This window comes from Diadema antillarum, unplaced genomic scaffold, assembly GCF_040938485.1.
Source record: "Diadema antillarum isolate AM-2024a unplaced genomic scaffold, OU_Dant_1.0 scf00000085, whole genome shotgun sequence".
Taxonomy (NCBI): Eukaryota; Metazoa; Echinodermata; class Echinoidea; order Diadematoida; family Diadematidae; genus Diadema; species Diadema antillarum.
In genome coordinates, this window is record NW_027270974.1 from 447,386 (window position 1) to 470,000 (window position 22,615).

At 37.3% G+C, this 22,615-nt stretch overlaps 2 protein-coding genes across 2 annotated transcripts in view; one reads left to right on the plus strand and one right to left on the minus strand.

Annotated features, from left to right (window-relative positions):
• Nucleotides 1-5,015: 5,015 nt before the first annotated feature.
• On the minus strand, nucleotides 5,016-14,564 carry LOC139717907 (surfeit locus protein 4-like). The gene is made up of 5 exons (XM_071629394.1): nucleotides 14,310-14,564; nucleotides 13,416-13,564; nucleotides 12,183-12,297; nucleotides 6,709-6,752; nucleotides 5,016-5,661 (listed from the first exon to the last, which is right to left on the minus strand). Exons 1-5 carry the CDS (start codon nucleotides 14,358-14,360, stop codon nucleotides 5,208-5,210), a joined length of 813 nt encoding a protein of 270 aa, XP_071485495.1. The 5' UTR covers nucleotides 14,361-14,564; the 3' UTR covers nucleotides 5,016-5,207.
• A 6,340-nt stretch (nucleotides 14,565-20,904) lies between these two features.
• Nucleotides 20,905-22,615, plus strand: part of LOC139717908 (ubiquitin-related modifier 1-like) — a 5,441-nt gene continuing 3,730 nt past the window's right edge. The window contains exons 1-2 of the mRNA XM_071629395.1: nucleotides 20,905-20,954; nucleotides 21,856-21,926. Of these exons, the coding sequence (XP_071485496.1) occupies nucleotides 20,905-20,954; nucleotides 21,856-21,926 (121 nt within the window). The remainder of the gene's footprint in view (nucleotides 20,955-21,855; nucleotides 21,927-22,615) is intronic.

Below are 22,615 nucleotides of genomic sequence, written 5' to 3' on the forward strand. Positions count from 1 at the left end.
CCCCCCCCCCCCCCCCAGCCTTGAGTAAACCAATGTATTCTTCAGACACTGAAGATTTTTGTGGAGGTTGTGAATTTGGATGATGCTGGTAAGCTAATTTCCATCCCTGTAGATGCTTTAAATGTTAACTGCTTGTAGCGATGAAAATGCATTTGGCATTGTAATGCATTTTTTCCCAGCAATCTTGATGGAAAGAATGTGATTGCAATTACACTGTATAGACAGATCTGATGTGGTTCTCAGAGTACGTATATATTATTTGATATAAAGAAATATCCTTTATTTGCTCACAAAAGTTTATTTCACGTATTTGTATGGATGAACCGCCTATGTATGTACAGTATAAATTAGGGAATAAAAATCATTGATGCACAGTCGCGCACTGTATGTTTTGTCATTTCCAACTTATTATTGTAGATGTTATGTTGCAGTGTGTGTGTCTGTCGGTCTGTTTTATGAATGTGATTATGAAATGTCAGTGCATGCATCACAGGTGAATTAGCTGCCCATATTACAGTGTGCAAATGCCTTGAATGAGCAATATATCTTAGTGGGGTTCATAGAGACAGATTTGTCAGCAGAATATCTGGGAAATGAAAATACATGTAAATTAATAAAACATGCTGAAGCTTACGGAATACCCTAAACCCTGCCAGTAGCATTAAGACATCTGGATACATCCCAGTTACACATCAGTTAGATTGCCAACTCCGTAATATCCATCCACATTCCGTAACATTATAGAACTCTGTATTGACAGTGCATTATATTGAAATGCACTACTGCCCAGTAACATACACTGTACATGAACTTAGCTGCATTCAATGTGGTGTGATACGTATCACAACATTTCTCATGAGACATCGACTGTTGACATCGAAGCTTACCTTGTAGGAATTGCCCATAGGTGGATTGACAGCTCACGGGCACAATTAAATGGCATTGCGACATTGACAAAAAAAAAAAAATCACTGCACAGTTTAAACAATTGATCACAATTTGGCAACAACTGTTCACACTTCCTATCACACAACAAGGGGTTGCAAATATTTTATTAAATTGCACATGTAATACTGCACAAGTGGAAATTTTTTGCAGTGGGGAAATCTTTGCGCATTTTACAATGTTTTATGCTACCAGAAGCTAGTGCGAAAATAAAAGCATGTAAATGTTTTGGAATGCCGTATGTTCCAGTATTCATTGTCCCAGGGCTGCCAACACTGGAAACAAGTTGAGAGTGAGACTCCCATAGGCCAATGCTATAATTCAGGAGTCAAAATGAGTGAGATCAATAGAAATGCATGCAAATGAAATAAAGTTTTAGAGTGAGAAAGGACCAAAATGAGTGAGTCTCACTCTTAATGAGTGAGAGTTGGCAGCCCTGTTGTCCTGATTCTGCAGAACTGGAAACATGCAAAATTCATCTTACCAAGCCGAGTGCAAAAAAAAAAAAAAAAATACAAGAAATTATCCACTTTTACAGTAACTGAATACTGTCAAATAAAAGTTGAAACTGCTTAACCCATTGAGGATTGGCTGATTTTGCTACAACACGCATTTCCCACAGACACTTGCCCGAGTATACTCAGGACTCGTCCTCAACGGGTTAAGGATAATAGCTGTGTCTTTCCTCCACATATCATTTTTAATGGCTGGGCAACTGTTGACTTTTTGTCCCCATTTAAAAAATATTAAATCTAATAACTATGCATTTGTTTGGCACTCCATCATAGCAGAGAAAGCACCCTTGGAACTACTGTACATTCTTCTTGGATTACATCACTTGTGTAGTGCAAGGATGTGAGGAGCACAAATTATCATACTTGGATCTTTTACGGTCCAAGTCTTTCTGTTACTTACCTATTGCATTTCTATATCTTTTGTCTTATAATGTATACAAATTTCTTAAAATGTTTGGTTTGTGAAAATGCTCTGACATTGGAATCCGTCTTGTTTTAAACTTCTGTTGTATGTAGGCCCACAAAATCTTCAAGTAGCATAACTTTGTAGGCATGGGTCAATTCTTTTGTGTGGACTTGATGTCAGCCTACGATTAGCTTGAATGTCTACTCGGGGACAAATTCTGGAATGTAAAACCTGTCTTAAATCTGGAGCCTATAGCGTTATTTTCAACTTGTTAAATACATGTAAATGAACTTTTCCGTACACTATCTTTTAGGAAGTAGTAAAGAATTTCACATCTTTGCGATAATATAAGTACTTTGGTCACTGTCAGAGCAGGCATCATTTTCCCCACATCAGTTTTGCATCTAAAATAAAAAAGTAAAATATAAAAAAAGATAGTAAAATATACAGCCTGATTATGGCATGCCATGTTACTTATGAATACTTTTGTAGTGATGTAGTAATATTCGGGATACAGTTTATTTAATATCTTCTTACATAATGCTTTCATTCATCATTGCAAATATAACCATGAGACATCTAGTGTTATATCCTCAATTTCAAAAGCACCCAAATAAATCAACATTAGAGGCAAAAGATGAGTTCCATGTATTCAAACATTTAATTGTTATGGAAACGATTTGCCCTTAAATACATTAGCCCTGATCTGTAGGGGCACTGAACACAAAACAAGGGCTTGTGTTAGCTGGCTATCAACAATAATGTACATGTACGTAACAATCACACATTTTGCCACATTCTTTTTACAGTCACAGTGTCTAAAGAGACACTCTTGAATGATCTGCTTCTTTCTTTTTTTTCCCCCGAGGCATTGAGATAGAGCCTGGAGCAGCCAATGAGACTTAAAGGAACATACAGAACACATCAACTTCTCATTTCCTAGAAGAAACTGAGCAAAGCTAGAAATACTTTCCTTGGGAAACGGTAGAGATATGACACAAATGTTCAGTTAAAAAAAGAGGAAATGTCGGAAATACGTATTCCACTTAAACTCCCGCTTCATATCATGTTGCCTCATATCATGTTGTTTCTATGGAATTCTCAAGAAATAGTTCAAGGCAAACGCAAAGTTGAAATCCTGGGAGCAATTCAACCACGCCCCTGCCAGGGATCTTTGTCAACTAGAACATCTTCATGTTGGTGCTACATGTTTGCATTTTAAGAGCATGCTCATCTAACAAACTAATGTGTGACAATTTTGTCCCTCCACTTTGCAAACTGAATCATGATTTTCAATTAGCACGTGTCTTCCAGAGTTTTGTAGCACCATGTACCGTTGAGACATGACAAGCAACTTAGATCTCTGTGCCTTCAAATAAGTGATCATTTTCTCAAGAAAATGTGGAACATATAAAAATTTCCTACCTCTTCTATAAAACCCTATTCTATGTACTCTGCAGAACATCCACTGTAGAAGGCAAGAAAAGATAATCATTGGATCAAAACCACAAAGAACAAAGGTTTTGGGTGCAAATGCAAAGATAAGTGATTAGTGCCGAGACTCAAATTGGCAATATTAAGGATAAAGATGAATCAGTAGGGTGCAAATAGGCATTCATGGAGATCAATCGTACATTCAAACTATGATCTGACATGAAAGTTATAACAGAAGTAACTGTGTGTAATCGCTACATTACTTGTTTATCTCTGCTTTTGATACAAATAAAGAGGTGCATTTCTTCATAATCTACATGTAAGTTGAGGTAAACTACTTCACACAGTGGTGCAGTACTTTGGCTTGTATAGGCTGCACAAGCAACGCTGAAATTACGTATTCTGCCGATTACTGTCTGACCTGGTCAATGCAGCACTCTGCACACACATGTGCAGCAAGCTGCGAACACTTGCATAATCTGCCAGCTGCTTCAGCATGGTTACATGATTGTAGTGTGGCCCCTGTCTTAAAACTACTTCATACTTCAAATATTGTCTCTCGTTTGCAGGGTTTTTTTGGGGGGTCTTCTTTTCTAATTCTTTCTCTCTCTCCGCATAAGTACATTGTATGGGAGGTTGGGGCATATTTCTGCAAGAAATCAACGGGGATACAATACTGGAGTAACATGTGCTGGAAAATTTAGGGCTACATTTTTTTTTTATTTGTATTTTGGTTTGAAGAAGGGACACACAAACCAATCTTTTTTATGACTACATGATGAAATTGCCCTGAGTGTAGTCCCATCTATGCCTATCTGTGTGTGCAGTGGGCTTTCAGCACATTAAAAAATCCACGGGGCAGTGCAAAACTTTCACAAGGTGACTCTATCATGAAGATTGATCAGGCTGTAAAACTTTGATGCGAAACATTATCAAAGTTCTCAAGATTTACACATGATGATGTGATCATTGATCTGCCATATTGGTTGTGTAGTCAGGTTCTCATAAAACTTGAAATTCCTCTCACAATGCACTATACAGACATTTGCGAATTACTGAAAGCAACACGCTGAGTTGCTGGTCTGATGTTCCATACATGAACACCTGTCCAGCTCACAGAACGACTTGACTGAGATTCGTCTCAAATAAGTCGCACACCTACACAACCAAGAATTACAGTGATCTGAATAATGAACTTCAATTCATACAGCATCGTACCAGTAATACGAAAGTACCCAAAAGTTTTAAATATTTTTTTTTTCTCCTTTCCTGTTATTTTGTATCTTACAGAATTTGTACAGGTCTTCAATATAGCTTGAAGCATACACATAGATTTTGGTGCTGTAAGAATACATAGCAGCACCCACACATGTTTTTATCCATTTGGCCATCACATCCCCTAGTTAAAAGGTGCGTCATAACAGGGGCTCATATAGGCAAAGCAACGTGTATTTGACTTACCGATTGGAAATAAAGAAAAACAAACAAATAAACACACAACAAAGCCAGAACATACGAGCATGGAACATGCGCCGATCTTTAAACAGTTTGCTGACGTATACACATATCCAAAATGAATTAAAGCTGAATGATGTATTAAAGCATGTCTTGTTCTGAAATATGTATCCTACAACAACTGCAGATCTCAGGCACTGAACAAATAACAACTCTTCTTTGCTTGACAACAACAAAAAAAATCATAAAATGACCAAAGAGTACAAGGCTTAAAAACATCAAAAACAGTCAAAATGTGGACATATCATTCAAAAAAAAAAGAGAGAAGCTGTCAATATTTGGAATATACTAACTTTATAAAAAAAGAAATCACACAGTTGCTAGATAAGACATGGCTAATTGCATTTACAACCATCTGAACCTCCCTGTGCTGCGTTCACACGTGCTAGCTCTTAATAGTCCTTTTTGTGCTCGTCCATACTGACCCCACCGGGGCCGAAGGCGACAATGAGCAGCAGACCGCCGATGACGGAGAAGGTCTGGAAAAAGTCATATTTGAGGAAGTCACGCATGGGCCGGTAGGCGGGGATGTTCCACCAGGCGTTGGCGTAGAAATTGAAGATGGTGAGCCAGAGGACGAGGATGAGTGCCGACAGCTTGGTCTTGTAACCGACGGCAACGAGACCGATGAGGATGGAGCCCACGAGGTTCTGGATGATCTGGAGGGTCGTGAAGTCGAAGCGCAGCAGGGTCATGAACATGAGGACGAGCATGAGGCGGCCGCTGAGCTGCATGTAGGTCTTGGGACGGTTGGAGCCCAGGTTGGGAACTCCCGGGAACATGCTCTTACCCTCCGAGAAGGACTCCGCCAGGAGCAGAATGACCCCGCCCACCAAAGCTATATTCCTACAAAGGAAAGAAAGGATGCATCAATTATCATCAGGAGATTACTGTAAACATGAAGCATTTTGCCAAAATGAAACTTTCACAAATTTTGTGTTCCACTGAAGTAGTGCTAAAAAAATAAGACCACATAAATATTTCTTTTTTTTTTTTGGGGGGGGGGGATTGAAAGGATTACAAACATAATATTCTCATTCAAATCCTTATAAAGATCTGATATTGAAAATTAAACTGGCCTGGCACAAAAATGTAATAGCCAAAGTTTCCACTTATACAGATTTTTCAGTGAAGGATCAATAGCAAATAATGTAAGGTTAAACACATTTCACAGTTTCCTTTAACAAAACTAAACTAAGACAGGAAAAAATAAAGACTTCATTTCAAAAATGATTGACAAGGATGTGGAACAATACAGACTTTATTTAAAAAAAAAAAAACTGACAAGGATACACACAATTCACAATGAACAGATGAACAATGAGTAGATTCCTTGGTTTTGGTGTCTACAAAAGTAACAAAGGATATTTAATCAATAGAATTTTTTTTTTTTTTTACATCAAGTCGAGTCTGAAGTCTCATTGTGTACTTTCAGTTGGCTGTTGTTGTTTTTTCCCCCATGATCATGAAAGATTCATGAGTTTGCCATTTTCTTATGCCAGCTTTTCAAAACTTACCAAAGATTAAAACAATTTTGTGTAAAACAAATGTGCACACTAGGTATGCTAGCACGAAATAGACATGTATATGAGCTCTTGTGCAGCTTACAATATAAAATGTATTACCTAAACAAAGCCCTATCCTAAAGTCTACACACACTTGCCAACGGTAAAAAAGTGCTGACTTTTCATATCCAAAATTCAAAATTTAGAGTTTAATAAATGATAGGTGGTACTTTGCTGTTATCAGGATCATTATCTGTTATCATCTGTTATCTGTTAACATGGATCTCTGTGATTCATGAAATATGATAACTTGGCACACAGGTTTTGCAAATCCTCTAGAACTGTTGATTTTCATACATCTAGACAGAGGTGCTAGATGTACACTTACCTCATGAGAAACTTCAAATCCCATAGAATGCTGTAGGCTACAGTCTGTATGCACAAAAGGAGAGAGAGAGGAAGTAAGGAAAGGAACTTTATCATCAAATCACTTCCTCTTACCAGCAAAGTCCAGTAAGACTGAGAGTTGAATTTTTAAGTAAAATTTCCTCACACATTGCAGACGAAAATTTGACACTTCAGAGTTACCTAGGTGTAAAAGTATCACATTCGAAACTTTCATTTTCTTCGTACCAGGAAATATACATTTGATGGAATGCAAATGTTGATTAGAATCATATTCAGTGTGTGGCCGGTTTCAGTGTGCTGGCATTACGCAGACAGTGTTAATTGGATTATAGAAGAGCTACATTGTGTACAAGCAGCACACTGACTAGCCGTTTTTTATAAAGATCGACTATCCCAAGAATACACACATCCACACACCCACAAAATGTGAACCCTCGTAAGTTGCGTGCATGTTGCCTTGCAGAAAGTCGTGCAAAGGAACAACGTCTCAACAATAATATCTTCTCAAACATCAGTGAGAAGGTCTGTGTTACTGCTCATGAGACACACATCATAAAGAGGGGATACATATACACACAATGGATCTGTGTACCAACATATCAAAATTCTATGCACACATAGTCTTCTGTAACAGATGTTTTCTCACAACTGCCGAAAACTTTGCCATAGTGTAGACTTACATGCCGTAGCTACATATACAGTAACTGATGCATATAACTAGATACAAAATACACATAGCATGTGAATTTGGCCGGAACAGGTAAAGCAAATACACTGTAACAAGTCACTCAATTCATGGGGGGGGGGGGGGGATATCCACTATTCTAAGCATATGATTTAGCTATTGTCAAGGGCAGCCATCATGTTCAATGAAATAATAAAATGTCTTAGCCTTGATGGAAATAATACCATTGTAAATTCTGTTTTCAGTCACCAGTGACAGTTTAAACAGAAAAGATATCAAAAACAAAGACACAAAACTTGCCTTGAAGCACAGTACCTGTTGCACCACTTCAATTAACTATAACACCACCTGTTTTTACCACTCGGCAGACACATCTGCACATTGTGTGAATGGTTCGATTGTTGGTATTAGCATCCTACAACCCTGCCTCGAATAGTTCTTTCAACCTGAACTACTGGCATGTATGGAGCCACAGCTTGTCAAAGTGCAATTTTTCAAAATGTAGGTCAAAATAGAGGCATACACAGGGAAATATGATCAATATACTGAGAAGTGATTAGCCAACAGCACTAATACACATGTATCTCTCCTGTAAGAGGTGCCTACTGTCACACTAACTCTACACTTTCAAAGGCAAAATCCCTCTGTCTGCGCGTGTGACATTTGTGCCACAGAAATAGAATTTGTCCATTACAAAATGTTTTGGTGCAGAAATTATGCAACAATGGTAAAAACAAAAATTGTTTAGTAAAACTACTGTCATGCACACTATCCAATTCCAGCTGAATTCACTAATATTAATCTATTTAAAGTTTATTGTATATTACCGATGGTCATACAGTACACTGTACTGCAAAAGTGGAAATTTACATACTAGAAATTTTCGCACATTTTGCACTATCAGAACCTAATGCAAAAATAAAAGCACACAAATATTTTTGCTTGTAATATTTAACACTATCTCCTCTCTTGATAGCGCAAAATTAAAAATGCACAAAAAATCATTATACCTGGCCGAGCGTGGAAAAATTACTTGTGTGCAAAAATAACGTCTACAGTAAACCATGTCAGCACAAGTTTACCTAGATCACTACATAAAATGTAAAAAGGCATTCATTGAATAGATGCTTTGCTACATCTATTCACAAATACACATGTAAACGCTTCCTCTGCACATGTATAATGTATCTATTCATGTCATTTGGTGGAAATTTTGAAGTCAAGGGGCGTCAATTTCATACTTTCTCCTGTAACTTCTCTCTTTTTTCTTCTTTACATTGCCCAACTAAGATACATGTATAATATTTCAATATCAGTAGTCAATAAAGTCGAGTGTCTAGATATTCGTCGTGTGAGCTGTCTGTTGCATTGATATCTTGACCATTCCATGTATCGTTTGCTTAAGTGAGCACGCTTTGTATCATTTATCAGGAAGGTATTTGCTGGTAAGCAAAAGTGACAAAACACCATCTACAATAATTATGCTCTCGGTTCCTTCATTTGTGTCTTATCAAGTCACGATTTGTGTGCACACAAACATGACCACACTAATGCAGTGTATCAGCTGTCTTCCTGACTAAGCATGATCAAAAAAAAAAAAAAAAAAAAATCAAAATGGTGGCTAGATTCCCGATGTATATTTCCAGCGTACAGCGTTTGTTACCTCACTAGGGTAGGAATACTGGAAAGAGGAAGAGAGGTTTGTTTCAAGGAAACTGAGCCACGCCTGATCAGGAAGTGAATTCAACTGTTGATTCATTAATGAGGATTTTTTTTCCTATTCATAAGGGCAGTCCTTATTGCAGCTAACATTATACAATTGTACAAATACATCAATGAAACCTATCTCATGTTGCTGTTGTACATACATTACCGCCCTAGTTGAGGCATTCTGAGTATGGTAGACCAGTACACAAATTCAAACTGCTTCATCAAAGAAGACATACCAGACTTTGTCACAATTATTGGGTATCATACATGTACTTTCACTTCAAAATAGCATTATGTTTGGAAACAATGCAGGATTCTTCAATACAACCTTTCTTTTTCAGTAATTTTTTTTTAACAGTTTGAAATGTCAATGCCTCCTGAAAAAAAAGCAACAACAAACAATGTGCAAATAGAGTTCTGGTTCACTTATCAAATGGCAGTTTCAATTTCATTGTATCATTATTATTACATGTATACGATTTTGATGAAAATTCATACATTTTATGTCAAATTGTATGAAGGAAAACATGGTAGTTCTCCATGCATTAAAACTTTAGAAGTAATTATACAATTATGAAAATCTGTACACATGACTAGATAGATAGGTGCGGTATATACACAAAAAGAGGCAGATCCATAATGCAAAACAGACAGAAAGGGAAAATGGAAAACAGACAGATCTACAGACACAGAGAAAGAAAGGAAAAAGTAAAATAATGTCCAGTAAAACAAGCAAAAATATAACAAATAAAAAGTATGCTTCAATTGCTGAGGTTGATTATAGAATTTGTTTCATTGTTATTTGATTACAATTCCTCAGATGTGAAGACTGTACTGTATTAAAACGCTTTTGAATACAATAATACTCCCATTGTACCATTCTCATTACTGCATACATGTACTACCATATTGTATCATGTTTGTGTTCTTTCTAGTGAATAAGCCCGAATTGCAGGAAAGTATAGATTACGTTTGTCCCACTTATTCATGGGTCAACCCTGATTGATGTGTTGAGACAGGTGCAGGCGTTGAGGCAGCTTACATACCCTCAATCATCAGTTGGCTGACACAGTTGTTTGTTTTAATATCATACTGCATTTATCCAACAATTATTGCTGGAGAATTTATAGTCTCCTTATTGTTAACTTGGCACTTTTGGATTTCCCTGCATAAAGCTCATTTCATAGATTGTTAATTTGTTAAATCTGTACAAAGTCAGACAAAAATTCATTAAACTACATGTATTTGCTGAGTTTATGCAGAAGCATTGTTATCTGACTATAAACTTCTAAAAATTATACTGTTGCTACAACAGCAGTACACAAACTACACAAACAGTTGGGAGAAAAAAAAATCTGATGGAAATACAATAAAGTGCTCGCCGTGACAGAAATATGAGTGAATTCACAGATGAATATTCAAAGCCCTGTGCTCTACTCGGAGTGACCCCACTATGACCTTTCAATGCCATTCAGTGCCCATATAAGAAAATAGTTGGGTTATTGTTGACATTGATGACAATGATGGCTTGGGATTAAGCTGATGACATCTACAGACGCTTGATCGGAATGCCTACCCAAGAATCCCAGCAAATCTCCTGGAGAACTTTTTCTCTTCCTCTCCCACTTCCTTCGGTTTTTGTGACTCACTTTTCCGTCCTTGGAAATTACTTCAACAGATAATCAGAGCGATCAAGAATATCTCACAGCTAACTAGGAACAATCACTTGGCCTGGCGAAGGACAATATTGTGATTGTTGTGATACACAGGATCCAACACAAGCCCAGGCAGATGCCGCCATCAATTTTTTTTTGTGTGTGGATTGAGTGCTGTGTGTATCTTGGGTGGATCAGATTTAGGCAAATGTGATCATGTGTTTTAGTCTTGTAAAAACAGAAAATCCAGCTTGTCAAGAAGCTGTCACACAACACATGGTGGAATGATATTACGTAACAGAAATGACATCTAAATTCATTTCTTCATACTCTTTACGTTTGAATATTATGGTATTTTTCCACTCTCACAAATTGCTATTCTTATTTTCAAGCAGAACCACAATGATGATATTGCACTTGTTTATGTACTCCCATGTAGGCATACAATATGTGCCAGTATGAAAACAAAAAGAACCGTAACAATATTAGCCAAACAAGACTAGTTACAAAAAAAAAAAAAGTATCAGATTTAACATGTAGTGTATACATGATCATGATTTGAAACTAACCACAAGCTAAATGTTATTAAGATGGGCAAAAACAAAATAGAAGAGTGGCTCGATGCAATGATTTGTAAATAGTGCAACTGCAACCAGATATGTGACAAGCTGAATTGAGATCACATGGCATTTTATTATTTCCGGTTACAGGACAGGATATTTTCTTTAAAACAACAAATACAGTGTATGTGAAATTTGTCTACTATAGGGAAACCTCATTATGACAAAGACCAAAAAACCATGCAAAGACCTAAAAACTATGACAATCATATTGAAATATCAGGTTTCTTACGGTATCAGGGTACAAAAGCAAAGAATTATAAGAAAAGATGTGGACCTGTAAGTAAAATCCCCTTGTTGTAAGGGAGTTTTGCTTCATTCAAACCTCTTTATAACATGGTTCCACTGTATCTTGAATCTTACAGGGTATGAACGTAAAGTTTTGTGGTGTACACCATGCATTACAACGGCAAAAAACAATATGCAGTACACCTCCGGTTCACCTTTACTTTCATCCTATGTGAAAAAGCATGGCACTCAGAATAATCATGCAATGTGCACATATTCTAGTATAGTGCATTGTACATCGTGCATTATGCATTCAGGTTTTTATCAGCTGACAGCCAGAAGGGCATGAGCTCCACTGACTTTATACTGAGTCCACGCCCTTCTACACCCAAATAGATATCATTTCTACACACTGTACTTGTAGGAGGATAGTTTATGGAAGAAATGTTGAGTGTGAGTTCCTATGACTAGCACTAAAGGAGCATTAAAGGCCAATTATTTAATACAAGAAAGGTTTTTAAATAAAAAAGAATTAAAACTGAATATAATCACATACCTGAAGGGCGATGATGAAAAAGAGGAGTCCACAGGCTGCAGGCACTTTTTGTCTGCTGAGCACCATAATGCAACCTGCTATTTGACCCACTAGGTTGATTAACACAAAGAGAGTACTGGAAAAACAACAACAAAACAAGACACACAATAGATTAAATGCATTTAAAGACTATCATACATCATAAAACTATATTGTATACTGTGTAGATCATTAACAGCTCTGGCACAGACAAAAGGCAGCATGAAATCATGCAAATGCAAATGCTCATTGATTGTAGGTCAACATAAAGAAGTGCAATCTGCAGCAAAACAATGTCATTCAGTGGTCAGGTGTACTTTTTGCTCAATACAGTGACCCCTCTTCCCTGCTCTGTTTCATGTTGCCGACCGATGAGCAGTTCTTCAATATCAACTCCACATGGAACAATAATTACGGAAAGTTCGTGAAGGTCAGCTATCACACTGAATAACACTGGCTGGTAAGTGATTTAAAAAACGAGCACGTCCTCACGAATACCATGACCCTCAGTAGCACATTTATTCTTCCTCCACTAATGATGTAAACAGTATTTAATAATGACACTGCTTGTGCCAACATATTTTGGAATTTAACAAAACCAGACCATGAACTTTTATACGTTTATTGTCAAGGGGTTCAACGAAAGTGCGTATACATGAAAAATAATAATTATACAAGTGTACTTACATTTTTCTTCACACACAAAATTGACATAAAGCCTCAATTAATTTGGCAGGCATTACAATTTTGCTGAATGAGTATGTCAGAACATGTCAGTAATTAGAATTTGTACCTCAAAACAAAACAAAATATCTTAGATTTCCCTAAAGCTCTGCTGCCCATCAATGCTAATTCAAGCAGTTGATGATGAACAGTTACACAAACAAGCGGTAGACAAAAGGCACGACAGACAAAGATCCAAAAACTGTCTTACATAATAACATAAAGGGATTTGTAACATCGATCTAAAAGTCAAAACTCTAATGGGTCTCCCACTCACACCACTAGTACCAGTGGCGGATCCAGAGGGAAACGCACCGGGCATGTGCCCCCTCTTTATTTGTTGTTTAATCAAAAGAAATCAAAAGAAAAAAATGAGATGAAACCCAGAAGTAGCACTAGAAATATTGTTCCGACCCCCCCTTTACGGAATTCCTGGATCCGCCTCGAGTACTGTATTGTTATGGAGGTTATGAACAGTGATAACCACCTCACCTAAGAAACCACCCACAGCCCCATGTTTGGTTGATGTAGTCCCTCTGTTCTGACCACTGGAACCACATCCGGATGCCATCCTCAAGGAACGTACTGATGAGACAAAGGCGGGCCACGTGGGGAAGGACATTCTTGCTTTTCCGTAATACCTTGCAAGGAAAATAAACACATGAAAGGATAAAAAAGAAACCTAAGAGGATAGAGAGATTGCTAAAATTATTCAATACACAGTTCCTGAAGCTGTATGCATGCATAGTCACATGACATGCAGATAATTTGTTGCAAGCCAAGGTAAAGTTCACTGCAGGTTAACTTTTGGCTTTTACCATGTCATGCTCTCCAGAAATTATGATTTAATTATATGAGTGAGATTGAGAGCTCATTTTGAACACATTCTGTCTGCGCTCATGACATCATGTTGAAATTTTCAAGACACTGACATGACAAGAGTCAAGACCCTTGACCTACTGATGTTTTTTTACTGTATTACTATTGCAAACTGATGGATTGTGTAAAGCATCTACCACTACAACGACTAGAGGCATTGCCATTAGACATTTACTGCAAACACCACACGTCACACTCCACAGCACAGCGCACACCACGTAAAATAGAAGTTCTACGAATATAACGATTCTAGTCATTGAAAATTTAAAACTAATCTAGCATATCTATCAAGAGTCTAGACCTACTACTGCGCTGTCAAGTACTAGTACACATGTGTAGATCTGAGAAGCAGTAGAAAATGAGCATTTTCAGGCCGTGTAATCTGTTTATTAGCTGCAAAGCTTAAGGACGTATTGAGTTATTTCAGCAGGATTTCCATCAAACAACACGGCAACAGCAGCAGTCAACAGCACAGCCACAGTCAACAGCACAGCACAGCTTCCTTACTTGATCAGCTACATCCTCTGCCTTGCTAATGAGTTCGTTTTGAGACGCCATTCCTCTCTAGCTACTTCGACAAAAATCCTCAGATTTAGCAGAATGACGGAGAGATCCGCTCAGTTGATCCTCCAAACTAATTCGCAGCCACACACCCGGAGCTCGAGTTGACAGATGCTATCCGCGGTCGGGCGGTAAAGGGTTCCCTCCTACTCCTCAACGAGCTGTCTACCCTGCGTCTCTGCTACGCGAAACACATGGGTGTGTATACCAAAATGGTTAGAATCCAACACGTAAAGCTATAGATGGGGCCGTCGGCGTATGCTTGCGAGTGATAAATGAATGCCACGTCTTACATGCAGGACGCCCTCTTGTCGACACCGGCCCACCGGCTGCCCAAGACGTGTGCTGCTCTGCAGCTGGCGACAATAGGAAGTCGATCCGATATCCAACCGATAAGAAAATTAAACTGAGTGATACGTTGTGAACTTTGCAGGCCAGCAGAAATGAACTCCACCAACGGTTATGAAGCCATAATGCAATCAGAGCAATCGGTAGGAAAATATGGTATTAATTGTGAAAATATACAGCCGTGCATTAGGAGGGTTGATAGAGACACAAACACAACACAGCACTGAGAGTACAGGAGGAGCGACTGACGAAACAATATCAATACGTCGGTCTTTTGTAATCACGCCTCAGCTCCGAGATTTACTAACCAGACAGACAGAACTGTCGATGAAAACTGTCAAATTATATCACTGGTGGACTCGTTTGCGTCCTGATGTTGTCTCAGAGCATTAAGACACGTCATTTCCTTTCTTCAACGGACAATGCTTGTTAGTTCGCTGGTAAGATCGTTAGCTTTGCAGTAAAAGGACGCGGTATGCCTCCTCTTACTTCCTGCCTTGCTTGGGACATTTGACGCAATCAAAAGGATAGTATTATCTCCGGCATAATAATTGATTTTCAATCTTCGGTATGTATCCTGTTTATAAGTGCAACACTACGAGAAAGGTTTCCCACGAAAGTTTCCCTAGTGAGAGTTAAGAATAAGAAAATGAAATCATCAGCGATTATGTATATCAGTTTTGAGAAATACATATTTTGTAGAATGAAAACGGATCCAATTCTTTAAAGGAAACAAATAAGTACAGTTAAAGGAAATCCTGTTAAATTGAAACCTGAGTGTTGCTCGATTTTTGGGTAAGGGGAGGGGGTGGGGTCCCAAGAGAGCCTACAATGGCTTATTATGATTAGTGACAACACGTTGGTTCATTAGTTTGCCCTATATCTTTCATTGTTCTCATTTTTCCTCCTTGATCGTCCTCCTCCTCCTCTCTATTCCCTCTCCTTCTTCTTTTTCTTCTGCTTGTTACTATATATATTGTTATTAGTATTATCATTATCATCATCATTATTATCATCATTTTCTCTACTCTTATCATCATTATCGTCATCATTATCATTCTTTTGCTTCTTATTTTTGTGTCTCCTTCGTCTTCCAAAGTTTATTGGGCATAATTATCATCCTTCTTCTTTTTCTTTCTTTTTTTTTCAAATCATATGCTTGCTCTTCCGTGTTATGTTTCGCAGCTGCTTATCCAGGATATCGTTCGAGTTAGTTTTATGGCAGGATCTATGCATATAGATAAGTAAATCTTATTAAGGCCAATATGACGTCATCCTCCCTAGAGCGAAGGGGATAGCCCAAACATATTCTGACATATAAAAGCAATACAACACGTACAGCCTATACTGCAAAATATGTCAGCATATCATTCATGCACTTTTCTATCGTTTAACGCTCCAGACTTAAGTGATCATCACTCTAGATTGATTGCGATCGAAAGATTTTGGCGCAAAATGCTCCGGAAATCTGAAGAGAGGTCGCGTCGACGTAAAAGTGGGCGGAGTCTTACTTGACTGCGGATGATTCGGGGGAGGCCTGTCATGTCTTGAAAACTGTGTCATCATTTAGCAGTCATCATTTAGCAGACGACGCGTTATAGAACGAAACAAAGTAAAGCAACGCGTAAAACAAACAAAGCGCAGTTTTTTTTTCAACCTGCAGTTTCAGAAAGATAACATCTTATAGCCTGTAGTAAGGCCTACTGTGTTCCTTTAAGTTGTTCCGACTATGACAGCATTGAGATTTTGTATCTTTGTGGTTTTAATTGTTATTGTTTCTTTTCCTCTCCTCTGTATGAAGGAAAGGGCTAGATAGAGAGAGAGAGAGAGAAGGAAAGAAAGCAAGGAAAATGAGAGCAAGAAAGAAAGGAGCTAGGGAAGGAAAAAAAAAGAGAAAACTGCTCATCTCCTATAATCATTATACTCATATTACAAAGTATATGTTCTAAAGCTCAAGAGTTTGAAGCTTTCGAACAGAATATCCAATAAGAATAATGAGAATAGATTTCGTGGGTTCAACAAACTTCTTTGGTGATGATTTCCTGCCATCTAGTAACAAGCCATGCAGTTGTACTTTTTTTTTTCTTGGCGGATGTCATGTCACGTTTGAGAGAACATCGCGCGCCTTTTTGTTGAACCTTCTTTGTGCGTTTCTCATTAATGATCTTTCTTTATCAGCTTTTTCTTTTTGCAAGCATTCCTGTTTCCCCTTTTGTCATCATTTTTTTCGCTCTTTGTCCTTCTTTTGCTTTTTATTATTCACCTCCCTTTTCTTTATTTCCCTTTCTTACTCTTTGTTGTTCTCTGTTTTTGTATAGTTGAATATCTTCTTTTACACAGTCATTTATCTGCATATCGTTTGTCATCCGTCTTATAGTAAACAGTATAAACAACTGAACTAAACGGAGGAAAATTTAGATCATCGCCAGCTTAACAGATTGATGTATAAAGGAAATGCAAGGAAGTTCCACGAGATTCCACTCACAAATCAAGCGCAACCCCAGTAGCTGCGGCGGAAATGCGACGGCTTTGTCGGTGGAGTGTACGTGATTCGCAGTTGCCGCTGAATTTTACTTCATACTTTCATCGCACTAAAAAACATGTAACACCACAGCTAGTCGAGGAGGATTCTTTGCCGGAAAACCTGGGATGATTTTGTTTCTCTTGATAGTCCTACAGAGCAAGTACCGTTGCTTTACGCAAATATGGCTGCAGAAAACTCTTAGGTATCAAAATATTAAGTTGCATTTTCACCTGCTCTCACCCCCTCCCTCCCTCCCTCTCAATATAATAATATACAATGGTATACTCAGTATCCGAAAATAACAGTTTGATATTAATCATGAGACTGAAAACCAGTGATCTATAAATCCATATTTCTTTGACTGCTATAGATTCGACATTGGCGACGCTTTTGACGAATGATGACAATATTATGTATGCTGATTGTGATGATAAGATGATGATGATGATAATGATGATGATGATGATGATGGCGATTATGACGATGATGTGGCGATACTGCCATACATAATTTGAAAGCACTTTAATAAATCGCATACCAATTCGCAGTTATGATAACAGCAAGAACAACATCATCAATTATTGTGTCATTGTTTCATTTTTTCAATGTCATCAGACCGTGCAGCGATGAAATGACCAGAAATGAAGACAAAGTTAGTATATCAGCATGCTCATGGAAAATAGTGTCAAATATATTTTCGATATTAACAACCTCTGCAAATTATTTCCTCTGTATTAAATTCTGCGAAACCGTCGACCGTAGGTTTCACCTACTGGTATATTATACTTGTGCGGAGGTAATCAGATGATAGTTAGTTCGTTCTTGAACGATGCGTCCTGATGGCTTACTAGCGGCTATGAGCGGAAACAATGAAAGTGATTATGACCCAGGATATTATAGCACAGTGCGGTATACGTTTGGTCCCTGTTTTCTCATCAGCGACAGTACACATTGTAGAGGACGTGATAACTATCGTTTCGTGAAAAGGAAAAGTAATTAATATATAATCTATTGTTCTACGTTACGCATTGTTCCAATATAGTACACCGAGATCACAATAAAGAGTGCATTAAATCGATGCATATTTTAGGTTTTCCCGGCCAATTTCGCACTTTTTTTTCAGTCCAATTCCTAATTGCTGCATTCAGTTTAGCACAATTTAGCCTAGATGGCATGTTGGGTACTTCAATTTTATAATCTTTTCATTCAAATTCATTTTGGAGCATTCAAATTACCCTTAACATCATTCGAATCAGCACTTTTTCAGTTCAAATTCGTAAGACAAGCACCATTTCGCAAATCGTTCATTCAATTTAGCAGGATATAGTCACGTGATCACGTATACGCTTCGCTCGTTCATTCGAATTCATTCTTGGGCATCCAATTTCGCATTTACTGAATTCAATTTAGCAGACACGTTTATGCTTTTATTCCTTTTTTCCATGTTCATTCATCATAGGTATTGTTTGCAAACATCTTAACATTTCATATTTCCGTATTCATCCCTTATTCCGATATCACCTTTTCAACAGTAGGACCTATAATTTCAAAATATGTGTATGTGTTTATAATGTTCGATAGCATTATTTCATTTACAGATACATTAATCTTAAGTTTGTTTTAACACTAATTAGGAGAAGGTTTCAATTTATATCGTGATTATTTCTTTCATCTGCATGTTTCGTTATTTTCATTTGGTGGGTGCTATATTGCGTTAATCATCATCAGGAATAAAGTTCTTGGATCAGCTCTAGCCATCATTTGTCAAGGTTATTACCCTCAAATGCTTCTATGATTCTTTCCCTGTCTTCTTGGGAGATACGCCTGTATCTAAGTCGTGCTGCCATGACAGGACATAAGAAAGTGAAGTGAATCTATGGTACTGGTGCATGTATAGTTCTGATAACGTGTATGAAAGAAGAGGGGCGTTACAGAACAACAAACTTGAGTTATTTAGGGTCAAAGATATCTTTACTATATACTTAACAGTGTGTGGATGAAACAAAACTTCACATTTAAGTACGTATAAATCACGGTTCTCGCCTTTTCAAAATAGAAATAACATTACGCCAATTTGAATGAACATGTTTGGAATTTGACTGCCCAGACAGTACGCGAAATTGAATGACTGAAATACCATTTTCCGCCAGTGCTGGCTAATTTGAATGACTGAAGAGCACGTGCCAATTTGAATGCCCGTTTTATGAATTCGAAAGGCACATGTGCGAATTTCATTGATCGAAATGCTAAATTGAACGAACAAGTTGCCATTTTGAATGACAGAATGTGCAGTGACGAGGATTTTCGCTAAATTGAATGAACCTTTTATCAAATGGACTGACAAAAGTGCGAAATTGGCCGGGAAAACCTGTATTAAGAAATAAAAGTTGTCAAGGGCTTTTCTATGAGAAAATTGTCATTGATGGGAGAAATTCAGCTAAATAGAAAAAGAAAGAGGCAAAGTAGATTTTAACACTTTTTGACTGAATTCAGTCAAAAGATTAAAATCTAAAAGCCACGACATATCTCTTCTTTTGTTTTTCCACTTTTTTATGTATATCAGTCCATCAATTATATAATTTGTTGTATTTCACGTGTAGAGGGAATGCACCCTACAAGCACTGCTTTTTAGCATTCCTCCCCATTTCCATGCAGCATTTCCGTATGCTGAGAATATTTTGTTAACTTATCCTTTATTTTGTATTATGATAAAATTTATGTATTCAATTTCTGTATAATTGATATTCATAATGTTTCTGTTGGAAATGGAATTATGAATGAATGAATGAACGAATGAATGAATGAATGAATAATATCATTAAATTAATTAATTAATTAATTAATTAATGAAACATTTCTTGTAGATGTAATGAATATGTATAAGCTTGTTTGAGATATGCAGGTCGACCATTTCAGTGCTTCACAATTATTATTAATTTCTTCTTCTTGAGGAAATACTCGCTTTTTGAAACATAATTTTTCAGCAGTGAATTGTGAATGTATCACTAACGGACCAACTCTACCGCTTTGAATGAGAAATTTGGACTACTATCATTTACACCTTGTGACATGTGGACCGGTATTTGTTTTGTTTTTCACGTCTGCGTGGGCACAATACCTCTCAGAGAAATAAATTAATGCCATGTCGAAAATAAGTTGTACATCTTTTTTTACGTGTAAAAATTTGAAATGGAAACCTTTCTTCAGTGTTTTAGATGTATCCACCGCGATGATAGGTTCGTCGAGTAATAATAATGATAAAAAGCATTGCAATGGCGTAAGTCTTTAATCAGCACTGTGTCATTTTGGTAGCACAATGTTGGAGCAATGCTCAGCCGAGGATTATGCTTTAGGATTAAAATAGGGTTAGAGTTTACTCAGTTTATTACCCTACGGGACACCGAGATCAACTCTAACCCTAACCCTAATCCTAAACTGAGTAAACTCTCACCCTAATCTTAAAGCAGATCCTCGGCTGAGCATCGCTCCAACATAATTATGCTACCTGTCATTTTCTACACCTTTATCGGACTGTTAAGATAAACAGAAATTTTCCGAGACCCGAATCTTTCAGGGTACCGCGAGACAAAAAGTGTGCCATGGAAAAATAAATGACTAATGCCGGAGCGCCATCTTGCGACTAAACCCCTCTTTGATTATGACGGAAACATGGCAGCCCCCTGCGCCAATTTGGACTTGCATCTAAATCTGGAATTTAGGTAAATATAAACTCCCTCTCTCGCTAACTAACATTTCAAGCAACAAAACCATGAAATTAGAACGCTCTTACAGTGTTTTTAAATTGCCATTGTAGGGTCTAGCTAAGTTTTTGTACCTAGTAAATGTCGGATCAATTTTGCTAGTCCCACTAGTTCAATCTTATGTCTGTATGTAAACCGTTCGGGGCGTTATAGGCATGATAGGCGTGATGCCATGTGCACACGCCTCACTGAACTTTCTAGTGGTATTATACCCTACCATGCACTCACAAGGCTGAGTTAATCTGCTTTAAATTCCATGCTAGATTAATGCAAAACTCAAGTGAATATCCGACTCAACCCTGTCATCCATCATCGATGACACTTCAATTGACAATAAAAGCATAATAGCGTAAACTAATTATATACAACATGAAGTCATCGGCATATTTTTATAAGAGAGGAAAATTTAGATCACAGATCATGCTGCATGCTATTCTTGTTTACTATAGGTAGCAATACATCACATGTAGACCACTATGCAACAGTTTCGAAAACAAATGAATTTCATATGAAGTTCATAGCTGTCTAGACAGAGGAACTGACAGAAATTACTTTGATGTTGAATTTGATTGAATGGTGATGGTGGGTTACAATGTATGCAAAACAAAAGAAAGCTTGTGCATACCCACCACTATTTCTGTATGAGGGCCATTTAACTGATCAGCCACAAGAAATATGGATCGGTTTAAGTTATTGTGAACCGTAAACTCTAATACCTCTCCTTTTTTTCTTTTCTTTTTTTTTTTTTGTTTAATGGGATAATGTGTCATGAATGACAGGTAGGCCTAAACAGTATTTTGCTTTGGTACATGTATGACTATTGTATAGATTGCAATTTTTCTTTGTTTGCTTTTTAAAGTGGAGGTGCAGAACTTTTGTTTGACAAGGTGAAGCATCATGCCGTCACTCTGAAAAAAGGAGAGTCAAAGTGTAAGTGTATTGCAGTCTGTAGTCTTCATGTATCATGGGTTTTTGCCTCTTTTTTTTTTCTTCTAGCAATTTGTGTGTGATAGTGCTTGGAAATGATTCATTCGTTTAAAATCCCTTTTATCAGTACTTGCAAAACAGTACCCCGTGATTCAGCATCTCATCACCTTATTCTTCTTGTGTGTATGGTGCATTTTTAGTTTCAAAGTTGAACATTTGAAAAATAATTGATTGTCATATAAACATCCCAACATGGATAAAACAAAAACAAAAACAAAATGGAAAAGACTGAACACATGATTTGATGTTCAGTTAAACAGTTGTGATTTTCATTCATATAGTCAAATAGAAAATAACCTTTTTGGTTTTGTAAGGACAAAATCAAAATGCGTGCACGTAAAACCTAGCTTGGCGTACATTTATGATTTTCATATGTTCAAAGGGTTGGCTCTTTGCATCTAAGTTTCTTATTGAAGAGGATTTTTTTTTTCCCCTGGTACCTATTGTCTCATAAGTTTTATGAAATGCAGTGCATTTTTAATTTTCCAGTTCCAGGTAATGATCTATTACAGTACATCTGATATTCACCAGTGGTTGAAAATCAAAAGTGTACATGAAAAACTTTGAAAGAGGACTTCACAAAATCAGCATTAGATTTTGAAGTTTTGATCTGAAATTTGACAGCAGCGTAC

Excerpts from the sequence above, each read along its gene's own strand:
- LOC139717907 (XM_071629394.1), bottom strand. The coding sequence starts at position 14,360 with ATGGCGTCTCAAAACGAACTCATTAGCAAGGCAGAGGATGTAGCTGAT. Across the intron at positions 12,298-13,415 it reads GGCTGTGGGTGGTTTCTTAG|TACTCTCTTTGTGTTAATCA; the intron begins GTGAGGTGGTTA and ends TTGTTTTTCCAG. Across the intron at positions 5,662-6,708 it reads GATTTGAAGTTTCTCATGAG|GAATATAGCTTTGGTGGGCG; the intron begins GTAAGTGTACAT and ends TTTCCTTTGTAG.